At 39.8% G+C, this 22,232-nt stretch overlaps 1 protein-coding gene across 1 annotated transcript in view; it reads left to right on the forward strand.

Annotated features, from left to right (window-relative positions):
- The window catches only part of TLN2 (talin 2), a 149,180-nt gene that overhangs the window by 84,968 nt on the left and 41,980 nt on the right, over nt 1–22,232 (forward strand). Inside the window, exons 21-35 of the mRNA XM_061447172.1 lie at nt 775–1,069; nt 2,816–2,982; nt 3,887–4,015; nt 5,525–5,638; nt 7,434–7,547; nt 8,828–8,962; nt 9,931–10,059; nt 10,655–10,757; nt 12,776–12,984; nt 13,796–13,915; nt 14,948–15,145; nt 17,170–17,309; nt 20,270–20,363; nt 20,699–20,788; nt 21,676–21,798. Coding sequence (XP_061303156.1) covers nt 775–1,069; nt 2,816–2,982; nt 3,887–4,015; nt 5,525–5,638; nt 7,434–7,547; nt 8,828–8,962; nt 9,931–10,059; nt 10,655–10,757; nt 12,776–12,984; nt 13,796–13,915; nt 14,948–15,145; nt 17,170–17,309; nt 20,270–20,363; nt 20,699–20,788; nt 21,676–21,798 — 2,160 coding nt within the window. The remainder of the gene's footprint in view (nt 1–774; nt 1,070–2,815; nt 2,983–3,886; nt 4,016–5,524; nt 5,639–7,433; nt 7,548–8,827; nt 8,963–9,930; nt 10,060–10,654; nt 10,758–12,775; nt 12,985–13,795; nt 13,916–14,947; nt 15,146–17,169; nt 17,310–20,269; nt 20,364–20,698; nt 20,789–21,675; nt 21,799–22,232) is intronic.

Raw genomic sequence — 22,232 nt, forward strand, 5'->3', positions numbered from 1 at the left:
GTCATCTTTTGCAGAAAACAAAAGGGCCAGAAGGGTTCTATTAAAATTAACAGTTGATATTAGGTACTAAATTTTATATATTTTCTACTTTATTTCTCTGGCTGCAAGGGCCTTTTTAAATCCATATATATGGATTTTCATTATTTGGACTCAATGTTCCTACTGCCAGTGAATTTGTTCAGTATGGCATAAGACACCCAGTGGCATCCTATTTTCCTCATAAAATATGTAAACTTTTCCCATTGCTGAAGGCTCTCTGGATATGCCTGAACAAAACAAGGGAGGCTTCCTTCTAACCTGTAGGTTTATTACTTGTTTATTACTTGTCGTTCAGAAGTAGAACATGGTTTGACTTGTGTGAAGCACTACCTTTATTTAAACAAACAAACAAAAGGCTGATATAAGAAGGCTTTACAAGACCAGTTCCAGTTGAGATTTCATTTTATTTGGAATTCCAGGGGAATAGGAGTCTGTCAGAGGATGTAGTTATTCTGGAGGAGTTTGGCCCATGCCTGCCCTCCAGAGCCATTCTCTGTGGTTTTCTCAGGTCAGTAGCTGTTGAAGAAGCATCAAACAAGAAAGGGACTTCCATTCTTAGAATCCAGTTAACAATATGCAGAATCCAGATTCCTAATCTAGATACCTGAAGCTACGTATTTAAATACTTTCAGGGTTTTCTGTCAAGGGGAAAAAAAACCCTGATGTAGTAGATTAGTAGTTAGGAAATTTGCAGATAAACCTTTTCTGAATGCTTTGTGTCCTTTCCCCGTGCAGGTTGTGAGTCCCACCATCAGCTCTCCAGTGTGTCAGGAACAGCTGATTGAGGCAGGGAAACTGGTAGACCGTTCGGTGGAGAACTGCGTGAGGGCCTGCCAGGCTGCCACAGATGACACTGAGTTACTGAAGCAGGTCAGTGCAGCTGCCAGCATTGTCAGCCAAGCCCTGAATGACCTCTTGCAGCATGTCCGCCAGTTTGCAAGCAGGGGAGAGCCCATTGGACGCTATGACCAGGCTACAGATACCATCATGTGTGTCACAGAGAGTATTTTCAGTTCAATGGGAGATGCTGGTAAGTTTCTCTAATGAACAGTAGCTTTTCATGAGTCAGAGATGTGGACATTTCAAACAGTACAAGTAAAAAGCCACTTCTCTGGTGTACTGTGTTTCTAGGCTAGTGCTGTCATCATGGGTAGTCATTCAGCCCATAATATTAAATCAGCAGTGTGCACACAGCTGTGTGCTTGGTAGAATGAATATTCTGTGAAAACAATGAGTCTCATGCTAAAGGATTACTGTAATATTTTGTCTGTTTTCTACCACTGCTTCACTTCACAGAATTGTGTAGCAGTTTCTCATCTTCAAATATAAAGACAGGTACCTGGGCAAGTATTTCCCACTGATTGATTTCATTATACCTAGATTTGTTGTAGGTTTTGAAACTTGATCCTGCTTTTTTTTTTTCTGTGATGTTTTTAAAACGTGCAGCTTCTAGAACTAACCAAAACTTGAGATGCCTGACATTTAACCCATCCAATATGAATTTTTAGTAAAGAACCAGTAAATTACTAAGGAATCTAGTTACTGTAGATGCGCACAGGATGCCATGTCAAGTTTTATGTTTAGCTGACACTTATGATTCAGCTTCTGTACATAAGACTGCAGTGAAAGAGATGATCTCGAATAGCATTTTATTTCTGTTCACAGTCAAATATCTTTTTGCGCAGTACTTAGTTTTTAGTAGAAGGCATTCAGATTCCATTCTGTGTTTTCAACTTACTGCACTTCTGAGGTCGCAGTTTTAACAGCAAAGAGACTGGCTTGTGACTGCTGTATTATTACCCAAGCAGTAATTTGATTTACTGGCTTAATGCTGTAAGAAAGGGCATTTAAAGGGATTTTTTAGTAAGTGGAATATTTGGACTTGGAACTGAGTTACCATTATTGGTAAAAATCATAAATCCAAAATGGCACTTTGGGAAATAGGTGATAAAAGCTAGAAAACTCTAATTGCTTTGCCTGCTTCTGAGCAAAGCAGCCTGGTAAGAAGACGATTTAATTCTGAAGCCCCAAAGTCACCTTAACACATGAGAAAAATGCTGCTTTGGTTTACTTTCCCGTGATTTTTTAAGAGCATTTGGAAAGAATGAGACCTTAGGCTCAAATACATCCTAATTGATTTGATAACTTGCAGAAAGCCCAAGGCTTTATGGGCTCCAGTCTATTACAAAAGAGTTCAAGTGTATGCTTTGGTGACCAAATGAACTTGCCCTAGAAAGGGTGTCTATCCACTTCAGAAACATTGCTGTTTCATCCCCGTGCTTCACCAGGACTCTGGTATCTTAAATATACACCTTGTTTTTGGCTAAACCTACCTAATTGGTGCTGGCTCTCTTCTGACAGTTTAGTTTCTATTAGACAGAGAAGAAAAATAGGTGAAAAACGGATAATTTTTATTAAGTGAATTCTTGCTGTAATTTGAAAGCAAAATTATTAATCTCCACTAGGCCAGGAGCTTCCTTGAACTGTGTAGTCAAAATTACCTTAAAGTGTTGGGGTTTGTCTTCCGATCTAGAATGCAAATACTACGTTTTTTTCCTCTCCACTATAGCAGTTTCCTTCATTTATGTTGCAATCCAAGAGTTTGTTTGTGAAGCTCCTAAGTTACGAACTTTGAAAATCATTTTCAAGTCAAAAGAATGCTTCATCAAAAGAATACTTTGACAAATGTAACTGTTTTCATCTTGTTGAGATGACTTTTGAAATGGAAACTGAAATGCAGAGAGGAGGAAAGTAAAAGTATAACTGTACCCTGCAGGTGAAATGGTACGGCAGGCCAGGGTACTGGCTCAAGCCACTTCTGATCTGGTCAATGCCATGAGGTCAGATGCTGAAGCAGAAATCGACATGGAGAACTCTAAGAAGCTTCTGGCTGCTGCAAAGCTCCTGGCAGATTCTACAGCCCGCATGGTTGAAGCTGCAAAGGTACCAGGAAAATGAAATAAGTGACAGCTTCAAACTTTATGGTTATACACAAAGCGGTATGTGGGATATCATACATAGGATCTGGCTGATAGTAGAGATGTTTCTTCTTAACCAGTAAATGTTCTGCATTTAACAATTTATTGTGATCATACATTGAGAAAAAATAACCCATAGCAGTCACTTACAACTATCTCTTGCAAAAGCTGTTAAGGCGTCTGTGCTTCTTAGGAACAGTTCCCTCCACTTGGGAAATTTTGCCTGTGCTGTTCACCCCCCACACTCCTGTTCTCACAAGAGGACTCTGTGCTAGAAACCTGTTTAAATCTACTAGGGAATAATAAGTTCTTTGCGTTGTTTCCCAGATCCTGCACTTTAATGATTTTTACAGATCAGGGCCAGCCATTCTGCTAGGGCTCTAGAAGGCCCATATGCCTGGCTACAGAGCATATACTTGACTTGCAAGTACTTTCTCAGACTTCAAATGAAGAAAACCTCCTGGGTTAAATCTCAGGGTTTGAACTGCAGTTCCTGAAAGGCATATTGAACTGGAAAATTTGAAAACTGTTCTTTGCAAAGCCTACATTCATCAAAGTATGTTGTTACAGATCTGGTGGTTTACACAGGGTTTTTTTCCCAAGCACCTAAAGTAGTGTCTAAAGCAAATGTTCAACTGCCTTCCTCACAATACCTAACATACATGGTAACAACCTTGCACCAACAATAAATTGTCCGCTTCAAAGTCTTGCAACACTTTAATGTTCTTCTAAGTTTGGTTAAGACAATATGAGGAAAATAAAGGGTGATGTATCAGACACTGTCTGGAACTAAAGCCTTGATAATCATCTATATTTTCTCCAGGAATTTTTACTAAGGCTCATGGTTTTTGCTCTGAAATCTTGTGCAGGGAGCTGCAGCCAATCCTGAAAATGAGGATCAACAGCAGCGTCTGAGAGAAGCAGCAGAGGGACTGCGGGTTGCTACAAATGCTGCTGCACAGAATGCCATCAAGAAGAAAATTGTCAACAGATTAGAGGTTGGAAACCAGAGACTATTGAATTTGCAGTTTATTCCATTTTGGTAATTAGTATCAGTAGATCATTTCAAGCAAGCAAAATGCCTATTTCAGGAAAAGTGCTAAGCACAGAACAGCACTGCAAGCTCAGTTCCAGAGTTACAGGGCTTGGATTTTGAGATGCTAGTTTGTGATACCATAGTCCTGAGGAAATCGAGCAACTTATCACTGACATAGTAAAGTGACTCAGGAGACATTTGATGGTGGCCCAGTCATAAAATTAGGATAGCTGAGATTTTGAACAGCTGAGTTGAAATTACTTCATTTCTGGTTTCGTTTATCTCTATGATCTTTCATTTACACACTGTCTTTTGGTGGTGTGTATCTGCCAGAGTTTCATGTAAATTTCCATGCAAAGATATGTTGAGTTGCAGCATATCCAAATAAACTGGTACTTTGTTTGGCGAATCAAAGCAGAAATAAAAAGATACGTCCTATCTGATAGGACAGCCAAGAGGGAGAAAGGCAATTTGCTGTGCAATAAGAATAAAATACCTGTGAAGTTTGTCTTGTAGGCAAGGTTTGATCTTCCCTTTCGCAGCCTAAAATGTAGAAAAGACAGATTGAAAAAAGAAGCCTTTCATAATTCCTGGTTTCCAACTGTGGTTTTACAGTAGTCTGATTCAAGTGCAATGAGATTAGACAAACAAGGAGAACTCAAGGAGGTAACTGTGTTCCAGAAGTGCATTTAAATTACTTTATCTGACTAGAACCAAAAATGAGCAGTATTTCAGGAAATAAACCGTGATGTCTCAGTTTTGTGGCTGTATGCAAGAAAGCTTTATGGAAAGGATAATTTACTTGTTTTACTTTTGCAATACATACTGCCTTACAAAGGAATGAAATGTGTAATGGTAACAATGAGCTTCCTGCTTGGTTGTATTTAGTGGGCCATTTAAAGAAAAGAATGTTATAACATGTTTGAATAGCTTGGATGAATGGTTGAATTTTTAATCTTCTCAGTGCTTTCGGACTCAGCAATATCGGTATTTTCTACCTTTGCATAAGTTTAGTGTCTTTGGTTTTACCATAGAGCATTCTCAGTAGAAGCTGGCTCCCTTGAGTCTTTGTCAGAAGTGTTGATGTAGCAGTGTGAAGCACTGTATATACCTTGCCTGTTTTCTGTGGCCTTCTTTGTAAAGAACTAATTGATTAGACCATTTCTGTTCTGTAACTGACTGCTTTTGGTCATGTTGCATCCGAAGTTATGAAGGAGTAAGAGGTTAGAATCCTCCTAGTTCTACCTTTTTCTTTATTGGCAAGATAGAGCTGGATAGCAGCGTTCAGCTTACTTTCATCTTGAGAGAAGAACAATTCTGAGTTTCCTTAAGGCAATTCAAACTGATCTAAGGATACAATGTATTAATCTGTCAAAGGTGTTACTGTCAAAGTTATCTAAAATATGTATTTCACCCTCTAAATGACTTAGACTTTTACCACTGATTTAAGTCTGTTTCCTTTTCTCCACAGATTGCTGCTAAGCAAGCTGCAGCTGCTGCTACTCAGACCATTGCAGCTTCTCAGAATGCAGCGGTGTCAAATAAGAACACAGCAGCCCACCAGCAACTTGTGCAGAGCTGTAAGGTAAATGTATCACAACACCCTGAGAAATAGCTCTTGGGCTCTGCTTTATGGGGAACTGAAGATCACCTGCTGTAATAATAGCATAGCAACATACATTCATCTGTGGATTCTAGAGAACCCTTATTTATTGAATTACCCATAGCTTCCCTGCCTTCCGGTTCGGAGAGCCTTGGAAAGCTGAGCTACTGTGAGTGCCATGTACTAGTATTAGGCTGTTAACAAATACCCCTGCAAACACTTTACTGCAAAGAATTGACAGGCAGATATACCTCAGCATGTATCTGTTGAGTAATAACCAGTTCACCTGAAGTAAGTGCTTCAAGTAAATGCTTTGCTGCAAATCAGTCAGCAGTGCTGTATATGCAGAGCTATGCTAGAAGCAAATCTGTACACTGGCTCAAGTGTGCTCTTTAGCAAATGAGTAGCTCTGTGATCATCAAAACAGGCCTTTGAATGATACATACAGTGAAATGGGGCTGAGGTCTGCTTTAATATAAAGGTAACCTTTGATTTTTCCACACCAAGGAATGGAGTAGCAGTAGTGATTTCTACTATAATGGAGTGAAATTCTTATTTTAATATACTGGTTAGATAACAAACAGCACTGATCCTGCTATTCTGATGTTTAGCACACAAGTACCTGCAGCCTGAAATGTCACTGTAGAAGCATTCTAGACCTTACAATGGGGTTAACATGATTCTTAGCTTGAAGCTGCCAAGACCACAGATTTCAAGGTATGCCTGAAGTCAAGCACATTTTGATAGTTCCAAGCTGGAATTCAGTGCCTGCTGAGAAGCTGTTCTCTTTAGTGTTTAAGCTACATTTGGCAGCTTAATTTCTAGCTCTGACTAGAGTTGCTTCAGGGCTTTTAAATAAATTGTGTTCAAACAAAAAATTGAAAAGACAATAGAATGCAGAAGGGTTTTCTTTTGGATGGAAGAGCAGCTATGTGGGTAACAAGAACAAAACCAGTAAAGAAGGCATTGTTAAAAGGCCACATTAACATTCAGCAATTTCTTGGTGGTAATCCTAAAATGTTGTAGTTAAGTAAGGTAACTCTAGTGCATGTCAAATTTGTGATGTAGGATGCTGCTATTTCAGTATGAATTGAAACAATAATAATAAAAGGTGAGCTGATTCACTTTATTGTTTCCAGTTCATTCTAATTCCTTGATGATCATTTCTTAGGTAACAGAGAAGGCTGATTTTTTTTTTACTTTGGGGGGGGGGGGGGGGGGGGGGGGAAGGAGTTCATACTGCACTGCTGAAGTAAGTTTTATTGTGGAATGGATGGACAAGGATCATGAATCTGGGCAGTTCAGGAATAAAGTTTTAGCAATGCCCACTGTTGCATGCTCCAGCCACGTTATATAGTTTGTATTGTTAGAAGTCAAGGAAAAGGAGGCTGAGGTGCTTAGGTGTAGAAGACACTGTTTTTCTGAAAGCAAGACATTCTCTTGAAAAACATGTCCCCTCCAGTACTTGCATTTGAGCTTGGCAAAGGAATTAAAATACTTTCTGTATGGAATTTTGCAGAAAAATCTTAGATTGTTTTGTAGGGTCTTTAATCAGTGGCTTGAATAAAGATTTCTTAAGAGAAGTCTCTGAAAAAATCCTATTGTGTATTCATCCAGTTCCATGGTGGCCTAAATGAATTCTGTGAAGGCACAGGAGTATTGTACCTGTGAATATTACAGGTTGTCTTTAAGGGGGGTGGAGAGAGGGTTTGCTTGTCTGTCAGTGGGTTTGGAGTTTTTGTTTATCTATTAAAAGGTTTTCTCTTTGTTTTTGTAGAATGTTGCAGACCATATTCCTCAGTTGGTGCAGGGTGTAAGAGGAAGTCAAGCTCAGTCAGAAGACCTCAGTGCCCAGCTTGCTTTAATAAATTCCAGCCAGAATTTCCTTCAGGTGAAGTGAATCAATCACTGTACTAGAATCCATCACAGCAAAAAGCATTTTATAATGGTGTATATTTTCATTTGTGACTAATAAGCAGTAAACTGTTCTAAAAAGTCCATCACTGACTGAGCTATAGCTAAGGAGAATTCAATTCCTCAGGTCAGATGGGTGAAGTGTGTTGAATCTGTGGAAAATAAAACCACCAAAATTGAGGATAAATGTAACAAGAGAAGTCAAGTGTGTGGAGAAGAAACATTCATTGCTGTAACACTTGCCTTCTGTGAAAGAGTTTAAAGAACAAGATGGAAAGAATTGAGCATCTTTCTAAGCAGGGGTCTGAGTATGTGAGAGGATATAATTTTCTTGGTGAAGGTAAAGTTAGTGGTGCAAGAAGCAGCTCCAAAATTCTTCACAAATAAAAGAGTATTACCATTTTTTTTAGACACTTGTCTTAAAGAAGATAAAATATTGAATGTTGGTATCAAACCTATTGGATTTAATGTTTAAATTGCAAGAAACAAACAGAAGAAACCAATTTTCTGTATAATGACTTAATGATTACTTGGCACCAGTTACTCCCACCTTAAATGCGGTTGCTGATAACAGGCTCTTTATGGACACATGTAGCTAGAGGTATTGCAAACCATGCTCTCACTCCAAGTATTTTGCTGTATGATTCTCTCCAGAGACATTAAAAAATGATACATCTCCCCTCTGGGTGTATGTGTACCACAGTGATGGTAAGAATCAGAGAAGTATTCTAATTGTACTAACAGCAAACCTTGTGAGGAATCGGTGCTTGAGTTGCAATTTTCAAGATAGAGCGTTTTGGCAGAGTTTAATACTTAGAAATATTGAGGCAAATTTGCCATCTGTGCCCTCTGGACCTGCTTGTGCTGCCTGGATGCTGAATGGCAAAAACTGCACATTGCAATATTTTTAAGTAGTCAACATGAGTACTCAAAGGCCTCAAGCAGACACTGGTACCAGTGAAGAAGTCATTGAACTAGTAAAGCACAATGTGTTCCTGCTGCAGAAGACACTGCCGTATGGAATAATGACAGGGTGCAGCACATGATTAAAAGGCTGGGATCTAGAGGGTTGTGGTTAAGGAGCAGGGAAGTGCATGAAATGACCATTACAGAAAATGTGGAAACCTCCTGACTGTGTGAATGGAGAAAGCAGTTTGTTTACTGAATCCTAAGCCACATTTAAAGAAAATGAACTAATAAAACCAGCTGTGTTCCCTACTTCCTTATTTGAATGTTCCCCCTTCCTTATCTAAACAGCCTGGAAGTAAGATGGTGGCATCTGCAAAAGCTGCAGTCCCCACTGTGACTGATCAAGCAGCAGCAATGCAACTAAGTCAGTGTGCAAAGAATCTTGCTACCAGCTTAGCTGAGCTACGAACAGCCTCCCAGAAGGTAGGTGAATGCTGGTTTTAACCAGCTAAAGCAAGATGCCCTGGATGGTGGTCACAGACTCACTTCTCCTTGGCCCACTGTGTCTCCCCCAAGGGAATGACTCATGCTCAAGCAGAGTTCACTTTATGTGTTGCCTTTTGTACACAGTTTGCTCAGAGTCACAGGTGACTTCTGTGTTGTAACAGAAAGGGGAGGGAGAAACGGCAAGAAAATTGAAAAGCCTGTGCTACCCTTTCCAGAAAGACAGGGGGAGGCTTTGCCCAGAGCAGCACATCAAAGCTCTGAGCTGCTTTACATCTGAAGGAGAGCAGTGGAAGGGGAGCCTATCTCATGTACCTGCCAAACTGGTGAGAACACAGCTGTGGTCAGTGATTGTGAACTGGAGCTATCACCTCTAAAGTTCAGGGAAGCAGAGGCTATCTGTGTTTCAGACACTGCTTGCTAAATTATATATGGGTTTAAAATAAACTACCATATTTTAAAGTGGACAGTCTGCTCTTTGATTATTGTGTGCATTGAGGCCCCAAACAAGGTTTATAGCATATAGGTGGCTACATCTGAGCTAACATCAAAATGCCCAGCTCAGGTACTGATGACTGTGGGCTGCCTTATTGGGTGAGTCAGTGTGACTTTTGTCAGGATGCATAGGTAGCTTTTGTCAAAGGTGAAGTCCAGACTGCAGCACTTATTTTCTCAATGCCTGGACTACCAGTGTGCAGATATATGTACACAAGCTGAGCGTATCTCATTCCCCTGGTGGCTCTTAACAGTGTGTTACGCTACTCACAAGCTAAGAATATCGTGCAGGAGTTTGGAATCAATGATGTGTAACACTTGAAAGTGCTCACAGTGGCCTCTAAAGGCATAAGAGCCATCATTTGGGAGAGGGAAGTTATACCTGAAGTATTTATTATTTCTGATAGTGGCTTACAGCTGCTAACATTGATATTGATCTGATTTCTGAATAGGCTCATGAAGCGTGTGGCCCAATGGAAATCGATTCTGCTTTGAATACAGTCCAGACACTCAAAAATGAACTGCAAGATGCGAAGATGGCAGCTGTGGATGGACAGTTAAAACCTCTCCCAGGAGAAACTGTAATTGAGGAAGGATGTTCTTCATTTAAAAACAATCAAAGTTACCTGTTAAAAAGTATAAGTATTGGAGGCAAAACAAGTAGTGAGGCTTTGGATAATGGTGACGCTGATAGGGTTTTGCACTAATTCTCTTAAAAAGAGTTTATGTTCTGTAGTGGAATTACAGGACTGTAGGTCCTCCTTTATTGTAGAAATAACAGTATAGTAGCATCAATGTTTCAGTCTTTTCTCATCAAAAAGAATTTCTTTTCTGTAGTGACCAAGATGGGAACTCAATAGTTGTAATACTGGCAGTCCTGGTAGGCTTAGGAAGTGAAATGTTTTATTTGGCAAAAATTTCCTTCCCCTAAGATGAAGACCGTGATTTCCATTGCTAGTTATACAAGGTTTTTTGTTCATATTACCTAACATGTTAATTTATTTCAGCCTGGACAGGGAACACATGTTAGTCAGATTTTGGAGAACCTCTGTGTGTGTTCTGTAGCTGAGATAAAAGTTTGGGTTTGTGGAATGAGGGATTTTTTAGTATTTAAAATAATAAGTGTGTTTTAGTTGAGCTTAAACAAAGAATTTTGTCCTTTGCAATTTTTCACAGCTTGAGAAATGCACTCAGGACCTGGGAAGTACATCCAAAGCAGTTGGTTCATCAATGGCCCAGTTGTTAACTTGTGCTGCTCAAGGCAACGAGCACTACACAGGTAATGTTTTATTCATGCCTTTGTGAAACCTCTGCTCACAAAAGTACTTGATAGAAGGTTTTCGTATTACAGACTCTTAAATTAAGGAATTTCTCCTTGTTCTTTTTAATGTTGATGGTGAACTGTGGCAAATTATTAGGACTTGTGAGTGTGAATACTGTGCTTCATGAAGGAAGTGTTGCAATCTGCTGTGGGTCTCTATAATCAGAACAGAGACATCTGTTGTTTTTTTGTAAATATATGCCACTGAAGCTCTGTGAAGGACAGAACTAAAATATAATGCAATTTAAAGGTCAGTGCCATGAGAAATGTTGCTGTGTCCTTTCAGAAGGTTAAAAGGGCCTTTGGATATTTTTTGAAGCACAGGATGCAAACATACTTGGGATAGCCTGGCGACGTTTAAAACTGCCTCTATCACTTCATGTTACCAGTTTACATGTATAATGCAGCTGGTCTTTCTGATTCGCTGATCACATTTGCATAGTTTGAGGTAAAACCAACAGGGCGTGTGGACATAGAGATTCTACAATTTATTTTTGTACTGTAATTTTAGAAACCAAATTGACTTGATAAGGAAAATATTCCTTGCAGGAGGGAGAAAAGGTTTACTCTTGGATGGTAAAATGTTTTGTCTCCTTATTTCTGTAAAAAATGTAAGCTCTTGATGCAAATGCTACTGTAAGATTTTTTTAAAATATTACTTACAAACTGCATTATGGCAATTACCATTTCGTTGAGTATAATTGCATCAGGGCTCCACAACTTCAAGCTGCTTTCATTTGAAGTGGATGTAATTGCATTAAGATGGCTCATGTTTCTGTCACATAGTTATGCAGAACTTAGTGCTGGGTATCTGGCAAAGGAATACAGATACCTGCACCTGATATTAAGCAATTGAATCTAGTGGCTCTCAACATCAATCTGTAAGAGCTGTTTGGTTGGGATGTCCTACAAAGCAAGGAGTTAATTTTCAGAGCTCATAACTCCTTCGTATCTCATACTGTCTTGTTATGCACAAACTGTTGAGTGCTCAAGCAAGCACTGTTTGCAGGTGTTATGACATTCTACTGTTTGCATGTGATAAAAGTTCTTTACAGCTTACATCCACTATTTAATAATTCTCTCTTGTCTTCTACTGTCACAGTAAGTTTCTTTTCACTTTGTATTGAAAGTCATTGTAGAGAATGAAAGCGGCACAAAGGTGAAGGCAAAGCAATCAGACTCCTTTATTTTGTGGTGCTGTGATAGATTAAGTTGCACTTAAAAGATTCTTACTTGTACCTAATGAAAGGAAACAGAAGGTGTGGTGGTTTTCCTGAAATAGTCTTTAAATTAAGAATCTAGAAAGCTGTCTGTGGCTTGTCAGATAGAAAGGTTGCCTACGGCAACGTAGGCAATACTGTTTCTCTGTAGTACTTGGCTTTACTTTGACCTATTTTCTCACTTGCTTTTCATTATCTTCTAACGTTTATGCAGTTCAGAATATTCAGTTGATTGGAAGAGAAGATGTGAAAAGGCACTGGACTTAAAATGATAACATGGCTACTTCATGGGTTGTGTTTGGTTGTGATGTCCCAGCTTTATAGACATTTCCAATAGGGATATTAGAACATTCTATTTTTAATACCTAAATATGGATCAACAAGAGGTCTTGCACAGTAAATGTACAATTGTTCTTGCAAACAATCCCTTTCCCCCATAGCTTGGAGTATGGGTTTTTCCTCTTTTTCCAGGTTTAGGTTTTCTTCTTTTTCAGACTAAGATCTAGTCGCTGATGTAGAGCTGTGCCCAGAAAATGGTCTTGGGGTATAATATTTACTTTATAGCTTCACTACAGGCATTTATCAAGGCAAATGATGCTGTGTGTTTCAAATGCGTTTGTGTTTGAAGATCTTATTTTAAACTGTATTTGCAATGTTACTTTGCAATGGGATCTTTGCCTGCAAGTTCATCTGCTATGAAATACAAAGATTGTCTTTAAGGGTACTGATAGAATCCTTGATGGACTCTAAACATAGGAGTTGCTGCCAGAGAAACAGCTCAGGCTTTGAAGACTTTGGCTCAGGCAGCACGAGGGGTTGCAGCATCTACTACCGACCCTGTGGCAGCACATGCAATGTTGGATTCAGCAAGGGATGTCATGGAAGGCTCTGCTATGCTTATTCAGGAGGCAAAACAGGCTCTGGCTGCACCAGGGGATGCAGATAGTCAGCAGAGATTAGCCCAGGTAAGTTGCAACTTGAGCTGCTACATCAGTTATCAAACATCTACTGAAATTACTTAGAACACACCACTAAATAATGAGAGAGAACAACTGCATATGAGGCTGCAACAAATATCAGCTTTCCAGTCCTTCCAGCAACTCTCAGGCAGTAACATCGTGCTTATGTTAATCACTGCAGGTGGTGTGAAGTGTGATGTTATAGTCACCTTTTACAAAAATAAATGTATGCAAAGTTGCAGTTAAATGTTTTTATCCACAGCATATTTGAGTAGGCTGCTTGACTGCAAGGACTGTTCAACAAATCCTTATCGAATGAAGGATCTGTATTTATTTTACATTCAGAAAGTGAATGCCCGTTTTCTAGACAAGCAGCACTGCGGCTTTTGAAGACTTCAGGGAGTAACAGATTCTTTTTTACTTGTTTGAAAAGTTCCGTAATTGGCCTGTATTTGAAATAATTTCTTAGAGGAGACAGTTGTTATAATCTTTTTAAAAAGGGCTTTAAACAATGTAATATGCAAAGGATTTCTGCAGTTAGTGTATGGTTAACTCCCGGGGCAGTCCCTTACCTGCAGTGCTGCAGCCTTTATCCCAGGTGCCAGGAGCACCGCTGCCAACTCTATCCTATCAAATGGTTGAGTGTGAATAGTGACTACTGCTAGACTACAGGTGAGCAAACTAGGAGAACTGCAAGCCTCAAAAGGGATCTTGTTAAAGACAGAATGTAGGAATTGCCAGCTACAGAATGTGCCTCCTCTTCAACAAATGACCACTTAAGCCTTTCTCAGCGTGGATATGTTTACTTGTATTGCAGGTGGCAAAAGCAGTGTCCCACTCCTTGAATAACTGTGTGAATTGTCTGCCTGGCCAAAAGGATGTGGATGTGGCCTTGAAGAGTATCGGGGAATCTAGCAAGAAGCTCCTTGTTGATTCGGTGAGATGTCTTTTAACATGGAAATAAATTTCAGAGAACTGAAAAGCAGATCTGAGTCAAATTCTTATTTAGTAAATGTGCCCTAAGTATACATAATAGAAGTTTTGTTTAAGCTAATGCAACTTTAAGTAGCTGCTGCTTTGGTTGAAATGATGTTATTCTAGTGTATGGGAAAGGTGAAATATGTCTGTGGCTTGTGAAGGCAATAGTAAAGTTGATGACATGGATCACCGTTAGTTTGTTCTGTTGAAAATGCCAACCGTGACTTGATATTTTGAAGAATATGACAATTAGAAAATTACAACCCATCTCCCACCAAAAAGTGATGAGTTTGGTCTAACGAGTATTGTGGTCAGCCAGATGATGTCTGGTGCATGTAAGGTTGTTTTGTACAAGGAGAAGAATTGTTGTATTTCTGTTTGACTGCATCCATGTCAAGAAATGCCCTTTGTGCACTGGAAATTTGCCAGGAGGTCATATGATTTGAACAACTTGTTTTTCCTGCACCTATCAGTGATCCTGCTACCCTATGAATGAAGGAGGGATTATATTTTGATCTGTTTGTGCAGGTTTTGATAAAACCAAGTCAGGAGTTTACAGTCATTCTGAAGAGCTGTCAATACTTGTGTGGTGTTCTGGAAAGCTTGTTTGTGGAAGTGAATGATGGCATGGAGACCAAAATGCTCCAACTTTTGCCACAGAGTTCATCACTTTGAATTTCGTAGTTGAACCATAAAATAGCTGTCATTATCTCTGCCCCTTGAAAGGCACATTGGGTACTTGTCAGTCCCTTGAAAGAAACATTAGGACTATGGTTGTATAGATTTCTCGTTGATAAGGTGTCCCATAGTTGGACTATTCTGCACTCAGAACTGAATCACTAGCAGTCCAGTTGCAGTACTCCATTCTAGCTTGTATGTGAAGTTCACTACTGTATTGCATTTGATGTTCTTGAATTGTGATGAACTTCTCAGTTGTGAAGGGCTGGTGTGACAGGACAGACAGTAACATACAGCACTTGGTCTCTTACAGCTACCTCCAAGTTCTAAGTCATTTCAAGAAGCTCAGAGTGAACTGAACCAGGCAGCAGCAGACCTCAATCAGTCAGCAGGAGAAGTTGTCCATGCTACACGGGGCCAAAGTGGGGAACTGGCCGCAGCCTCTGGAAAATTCAGTGATGATTTTGATGAATTCCTTGATGCTGGTATTGAAATGGCTGGCCAAGCTCAGGTAAGTTTTTTATCTGGCTAATTGGGACCAAGGGTTATCTAGGGCATAGTGTCTTGCAGTGAAGTATCTAGTTATCTAGTAGCACAGTACAATGTGCTGCTGTGAGCCTATGCAGACATGATAGGTGATGTTGTGGAGCAGCCATCTCTAACTGGTTGTCCAGACTAAAGTCTTACACAGGATACTTCTGTTTGTTTCTGTGCCCAATCAGAAATGTGACTTCATAGTCCTCTGTGTAATTTGGGCTCTTTAACCAATTTGAGCTCTGTATCTCCAGGTACAAAGGTGTGCTGAACCTCTGAAAGCTTATGGAAAGCGTTGCTTCTATTTTAGTAGAACTACCATGGAGCATGATATATGTGAACACTATTCAAAATTGAGCGCCTTTCTTTGCTAATTTTCAAGTGCTTTAATTAGAGGGAGGAAAGATGCATTTATATTGCTCTATGGTGCATGCTGCCATGTATCTGACAGCAAGCACTTTGACTTGTTAGTGATTTAAACCTGCAGAGTTCTATTCTGATGAACTCAGTAACAATAAGGAATGTTATCAAGTATTATTCCTAGCTTATTCCTAGTAGTGTAAGTACTCATTTGGAGATATTTTATCTTACTGGGTTTAGGTGTACTGAATTACACTAATTGGTCATGTGGAGATGGTTTAGCTTAACAAATGCCAGCATATAAAAAAGGGTCAGGTACCAAGAGAGCTGGGAGGGCTTGCAGAAAGGAGTCTGGAGACTGTTTTGCCCTAATTAGCAGGAGAAACTTGCAAATCTAAGAAATTCTTGCCAAAAGAAAACTAGCCAGAGACTCCTTTGAAGTCTTTAAAGAAGTGTCTCTATAGAGCAGATGCTTTGTAGGTAGAGCTGAGTAGATAGATTGGACAACAACTGCTAATTATTCTGCATCAAAACTTAATTATTCTATTTCCAGATTCATTAAGTTAGGCAGGCACCAAATGCCAGCTGATTCTCTGAAACTGAATAGGAGTCACGTACCTGACTATCTTTTTAGCCACAGGCCTCACTGGCTTCTGGTATGTTTTGTTTGAGGCAATTCAATGAAGGCAAAAGTAGAAATGATAGTGCAAATAGCTATTTGAGAAGAGAATTCCAGCTGCTGCTGTCCTTGTGGCCCTTGTGGATTTGCTTACCCTGCTGACCTAGGGGATGATAACCATCCTAATTGTGAATGCCTGATCTTTCAAAAGAGAATGCCTTCTCTTTGTCTAGCTATTTGGTCTGAACAGAAGCCATACAGGTATTTTGGATGCCCAGCAAAATGTTGGGGTAGGGAGGAAGCAGAGAATGTAAATATTGAGTAAAACCTATTCACATTGGCCGAGTAATATGCAACCTCTTTACATAAAACTCTGAACAGACTGTTAGAAAGAATAGATTCACTTCTGAGCACTGACAGAAGAATCTAGCCACAGCTATTTGTTGTGATAATGCAGCCCTTCCCTGTAATTGTATGTATATGCAAGTTCTCCTTTTCAGGCAGTGCCTTAAATAAGTAATAGAGCATCCAAGTCAGAATGTTTACCAAATTAGCTTGTAGAAATGCCTTTTTTTGGGATAGAGGACTACGTGGAGAGATCTTTTTGTGTGAGTAATCCCAGCTACATGCTAGAGAACCTGAGGGTTGGTTTCAGAGGATGCTAGAATGCAGAGAATCTACACTGAGTGAATGTGGATCAGTTGTGCCAGGCAGAGACACATGAGAGTCTTAACAACAAAAGCATTGTTCAACAAGTAGTAAAGTTTCTCCGTTGCTCATTTGTGAATACTGCCATTGTTAGAAACCAAGCTGTTTGTTATATGGGCTGCTTCTTCTGTAACATAAGCGAAGCTAGAGGCACCTGTCTGGGTTCAGAGGCTTTGGTTCATGTCATTCTCTCAACTGTAGTCCCCTGCATGTCCGTGGTTTCAGGTGGATAAACAAGCTGGGTTTCCAAATGTGCTTTTGGCACACTGCATTGCAAACTCTGCGCCTAATGTTACGCTGCTGTCACTTTCCAGACTAAAGAAGACCAGATTCAAGTAATAGGTAACCTCAAGAGCATCTCTATGGCTTCCAGCAAGCTTTTACTAGCTGCCAAGTCACTCTCTGTTGATCCTGGAGCTCCTAATGCCAAGAACCTCTTAGCAGCAGCAGCAAGGTAAGGACATGTTGCTTGATTTTGATTTTTCTAACATACTTGTTTTCTCTGTGATATTTGTCATGTGTTTATATATTCTTCTGCTGTTGACAGTTGAGTGGCTGGAACCTGCAGTTCTATTTAAATGAAAGTAGGCCTGAGGAAAACTGGTTATTTTGGAATAATTCCTTAACTGATATAACTTGTTACCTTTGATAGAAATAAGAGCTATCAGTTGAAGAGTTGGCCTGGTTTTTGAAAGGGACTAATGTGTTTTATCTACTGTGTTTTTTACCACCTGTGTTCTGACAAGGCAGTTGTTAACATTAAGCCTCTCAATCGCTAACAAAGAAAATAAATTGAATCATATTCTCATATAGAATGTGCTTAGCAGTCATGTTGTGGCTACCTATCACTAACAGTGCATATGTGTGTGTGATCGAGAACACTTGCAAGGGTTAGATGCTATGTTTATTTGCTGGAAGATATCCTTATTTAAAGTATTCTGTCAACCATGCCCTGAATTCCATTTTTTGGACTCTGTTCCTCAGTCAGGATGCTCCATGTTTATGTGAAAAATAACACTGCATTTCAGTGTCTGGATTATCTCCTCTCCTCCACTTTGTCAAATCCTTTTCACAATTAATTTTTTTCCAAATTAAGTTTTTATTCAGTTATTTAAGTTTGTAAATGGAATGCTCAAATATCAAACTGTCAGGGAACTGCTGGAGGACAGGTACATATCACATCTAGAACTGCCAACGTAGATCAGATGAATGTCTGAGATACTGAGGCTGTGACTTACAATATTGTCTTCCAAAATGTTTAAACCCACAAAGATCAGCCTAGAGATGAAGTAAGTAAAGACTGTTCCTTCTTTAGGGATAATGTAGTTGATGTTTGTCCTGAACCTTGTAATCATCCCTTTCTAATAGCAATAACTTTAATTTAAAAAATGAGTAAATCTACTCCTTTAATAGAGGACTTGTTAAAAGGGTTTTGCTGCTTTACTTTGTCATGTATGTTAAACAGATAGATAAATAAATTCTGACATCCATCTTGTCTCCCCATAAATAAATAGCTTGTAGGAAAACTGTTGGTAGTCCAAGGCATGCTGCTTGAAGGTGAAGGAGTTGCATGAGCTTTTGTTACTGCTGCAGTATCAGACTCCCCGCAGATTTTTCCTTTAGGTTTGGAGCGTTCCTGTTTGGAGCATAGATGAATTTAGTGCCTCCAGTGAAGCCCACTTAGTTGTTAGTTTCTGCCAGGCTGGTATTCCCTCTGTAGAAACGCACAAGCAAAAAAGGGAGACGAGGCATTTAGAACTTTAGATGTTCTCTTTTGCCATGCTGTTAGCCTCTGTATGGGTGTCTGCATGCATATGTCTAGACATCAGTTAAGCATAAAAGGTCAATACTGTACCAGTTCTCAGTGTGTATATGTAAGAGGCTAAGGGGACACCAGTTTTCCCTTCTCAAATCTTCCATGCCTGATTGTGACAAGCTTGCCAGGGCTCTGTTCTCTTTCCCTGCTATGACATGGTCAAGGTCAAGTGTTCTTACTTTTCATTCCTTTTGCTCTGGAAATAAAAGTAAAACCTGGTGTATATGTAATAAGTACATTCTGTTTCCTTTTGTGACAGGTGATGCCATCCATCTTAGGTAATCATGTTATTGATATATCCAGCATGTTATGAAGTGCCAATTTTCTTAAAGGGAAAATAGCCCAAGTGCCAGTCAGAGTTTTCAAACCAGAAGAAAGCATATCCTCCATGCTGTCTTGTTTCATTCAGTTTCTAATTGGCCTTGAAATACAACACAAAACCACCTGCACTGCACTATAATGTCACAATGCAAGCTAAGCGTTTGCAAATTGGTGACAACATGCCTAGCTAGAGAAATTATCTTCCATTAATAACAATGAATGGCATACTTCCTCCTCCTCCTGAAAAGCCTTTTCTTCTAGAAGCTGCTTTCTTGGGTGGTTAGCCTTTAGTCTAAAATGAATGTAGTTATAATGGATTTTGCTCAGTATCAGAGCATTCATCAGAAACACAAATAGTGACTATATTGTATGTCTCATTCCGCCTGTGTTCAAGAGTGCCAGACCTGTGAACTCCCATAGAAACATAATGCAAAAATATCTTGTTCTGTGTGGATTTAAACCTCGGGGAGACTCAGAATTGGTTAGTGAAAGATTAAAAACCCAACTTGATAACAGGCTGTAGAAATACATAGCGGGATTGTGTGTGTGTGTAACACAGTGTGTCAGACAAGGACTTGTTAGCAAAGCATGTGTATTATTACGTTGCATTCAAACAGTTTTTGACAAACTAGCCACTTATTTCTGTGTCTTTTAAGACTCCTGGGGTGCAGCTGAGAAATGATTCAGTTAATGCCAGACCTGGAGAAGTGCTAAAGTACCTTTTAGCGCTGAAGTTAAGTCATGCTGCTAGTGCATGCACTGGCCTGCTGCCAGGTGCTGTTCTGCTCATTCTCACCCATGTTTTCCCAGAGGTGCCCCCAGCTTTGTCTGCTGGGCTCAGCTGTGTCCTGCGGTGGGTCTGTTGGAGTGTCTGCACCCAGCTGCCTGGAGCAGCCCTTGGCCTTTTCTCACAGAGGCCTCCCTGCAGCCAAAAGCTTACCACACACCCCCAATACACTTGTTGCTGTGAGATGGAGCCTCTGCTTCTTCTGGGCAGACTTCCCAATTGTTTGCACTAAAGGGATAGATTTTCAAGTGTGGATCACTCTCACATATCTTGGTGAGAATGTTTTTTGCTCTTACGAAGCTTGTTACAGCAGAGGTCTCCAGGTGAGCTTTTTAAGGTACAGTTAATCCCCAAACACTGGAAAGAAACAGTGCCGTAGAATATTAAAGTTTTAAATCCTGGTGCTTTGTACAGTTAATGGAACAAAGCTTTAATAAGAGGAATGCTTTAATTTTAAAATATACCTTTTTTTTCCTTCTACTCTCCCTAGAGCTGTAACTGAGAGTATAAACCAGCTCATCACACTGTGCACCCAGCAAGCTCCCGGGCAGAAGGAATGTGATAATGCTCTCAGAGAACTGGAGGTATTACTACATTTCACAAGTTCTGTAGCATCTAGAACTTCAGGAAACACTTGCCTGAGAAGGACAGTTAGTGAGAAGAATCTGGGTTTATGGAACTAGATGAATTTCAAAGAAAAGGGAAACTGAGGCAAAGCCACACAGTCCTGAAACCAGACTGAAGGCTCACATCGAAGTGACCTGAGTGAACTGCAGAAAGCTGTATTAGCTTTCAATTTCTCTTTACAATTATTTAGTTCTTTACAATTATTTAGTTCTTAGTTTTTCCCTTTATTTCCCCAGTTCATTGCCTGGTTTTCAGGCTCTGTCAATAATCAGAGTTTCTTTCACTATTACAGACAGTTAAGGGAATGTTGGATAACCCCAATGAACCTGTGAGCGACCTCTCATATTTTGATTGTATTGAAGGTGTAATGGAAAACTCAAAGGTAATTTCCTTTTCCCACCCCTGTGACAGTTGTAAAGTGCGTTTTGATAATCCGAACATTCCACTTGCATATCAAGCATATTAGAAATACAACACAGTGTTTATAGCTACAGTGTATGCTTCATCCCTTGATAAAACTCTGCCTGAGATAGGTCTCTTACAGATAAATTTAGGTTTTGGTCACTTAAAAGTCATATTGTTGTGGTAAGAAATTGTTAATGAAGTGAATTTTATGCAATGCTGTTAAAGTTTCCCATGTTCTCCCTTCCTCTCCTGTGCATTAGACAGCATGTCATACTTTCATGATATGCTATGATAGCAGCTGCAGCTATGATAGAACAGCCCAAAGCACAAATGGGAGGCCTGGCAATGAAAAGCCATTGTATTTTTCTGTGCAAAATAGCTTGGAGAAGTGTCTGAGCAGTCCAGATATTCCAGCTCATCAGAAACTCTGTGAAATCTCAGAAATTATTTTTAAATATACCATAGTATGCATCTTCCTTTGAAGCTTTGCATTTGACGCTCTTATTTGATGTGTTGGAATCGTCTCAGATCCTTCCTTCTCTAAAAGAAAAAGAGCAAGCCTGTTATCCTGCAGCTGATGCTCTACTGCAGCCAGACCTTATTTGGAATTTTCAAAGAAAATCAACTGAATTCAGTGGGAGACACTGTGGGAATTAATGTGTATTCAGTGTTGATCTGCATGCCTTACCCAGCATGGCACACACAGCAATGTGCCCGATTCCATGAAGTCGTTAACTAGCTAAAATTTCTGATATCCAAATCAGAGAGGTTTGTGGGCCAGAACTGGCTCAAGGCCAGGAATCACTTGCCTTCAAGTGACAGGGAAGCATACAGGGAAGATAACTTTGGTTTTTAATTTAACAGGTTCTTGGAGAATCAATGGCAGGCATTTCCCAGAATGCCAAAACCGGGGATCTGTTAGTCTTTGGAGAATGCGTTGGAGTTGCATCCAAGGCGCTCTGTGGCCTCACAGAGGCAGCAGCTCAGGTAAGCTCCTGAAGTTCGTAAAGCAAGTTTACGTTCTTGTTTTAAGCAAGCTCATGTTGTGGGTGCATAATGGGAGATGCTGTTCCTTGTGGCCAAATAAATGATGACCTTGTAGTGCATGCCATGCTCTGTGTATATCCTCAGAAACAGTGCACACTGCTATATGCTGCTGAAGCAGCAGAGTACAATAATGTATGTATTTTATAAAAAAGGGAATTGACATCAAGAAGGAAACTTTTCTGAGGATAAAGCAAACATCAAAGCTGCAGCATATGGAATTCATGTTTGCAGCTCAAGCTCTGAACTGTTATATCGTAGCAAAGTGCACAAGACACCCACAGTTAAAATGAATGAATCAAGTTTGATTTAGTTTGTAAAAGTTCATAAGGAGGACTACTAATTTCAGCTATTTTAAATGATAAGCAACCTGTTTC

This window comes from Pezoporus flaviventris, unplaced genomic scaffold, assembly GCF_033815535.1.
Source record: "Pezoporus flaviventris isolate CSIRO_AGI_PZ_B2104156 unplaced genomic scaffold, CSIRO_AGI_Pfla_v1 ptg000006l, whole genome shotgun sequence".
Classification (NCBI taxonomy): Eukaryota; Metazoa; Chordata; class Aves; order Psittaciformes; family Psittacidae; genus Pezoporus; species Pezoporus flaviventris.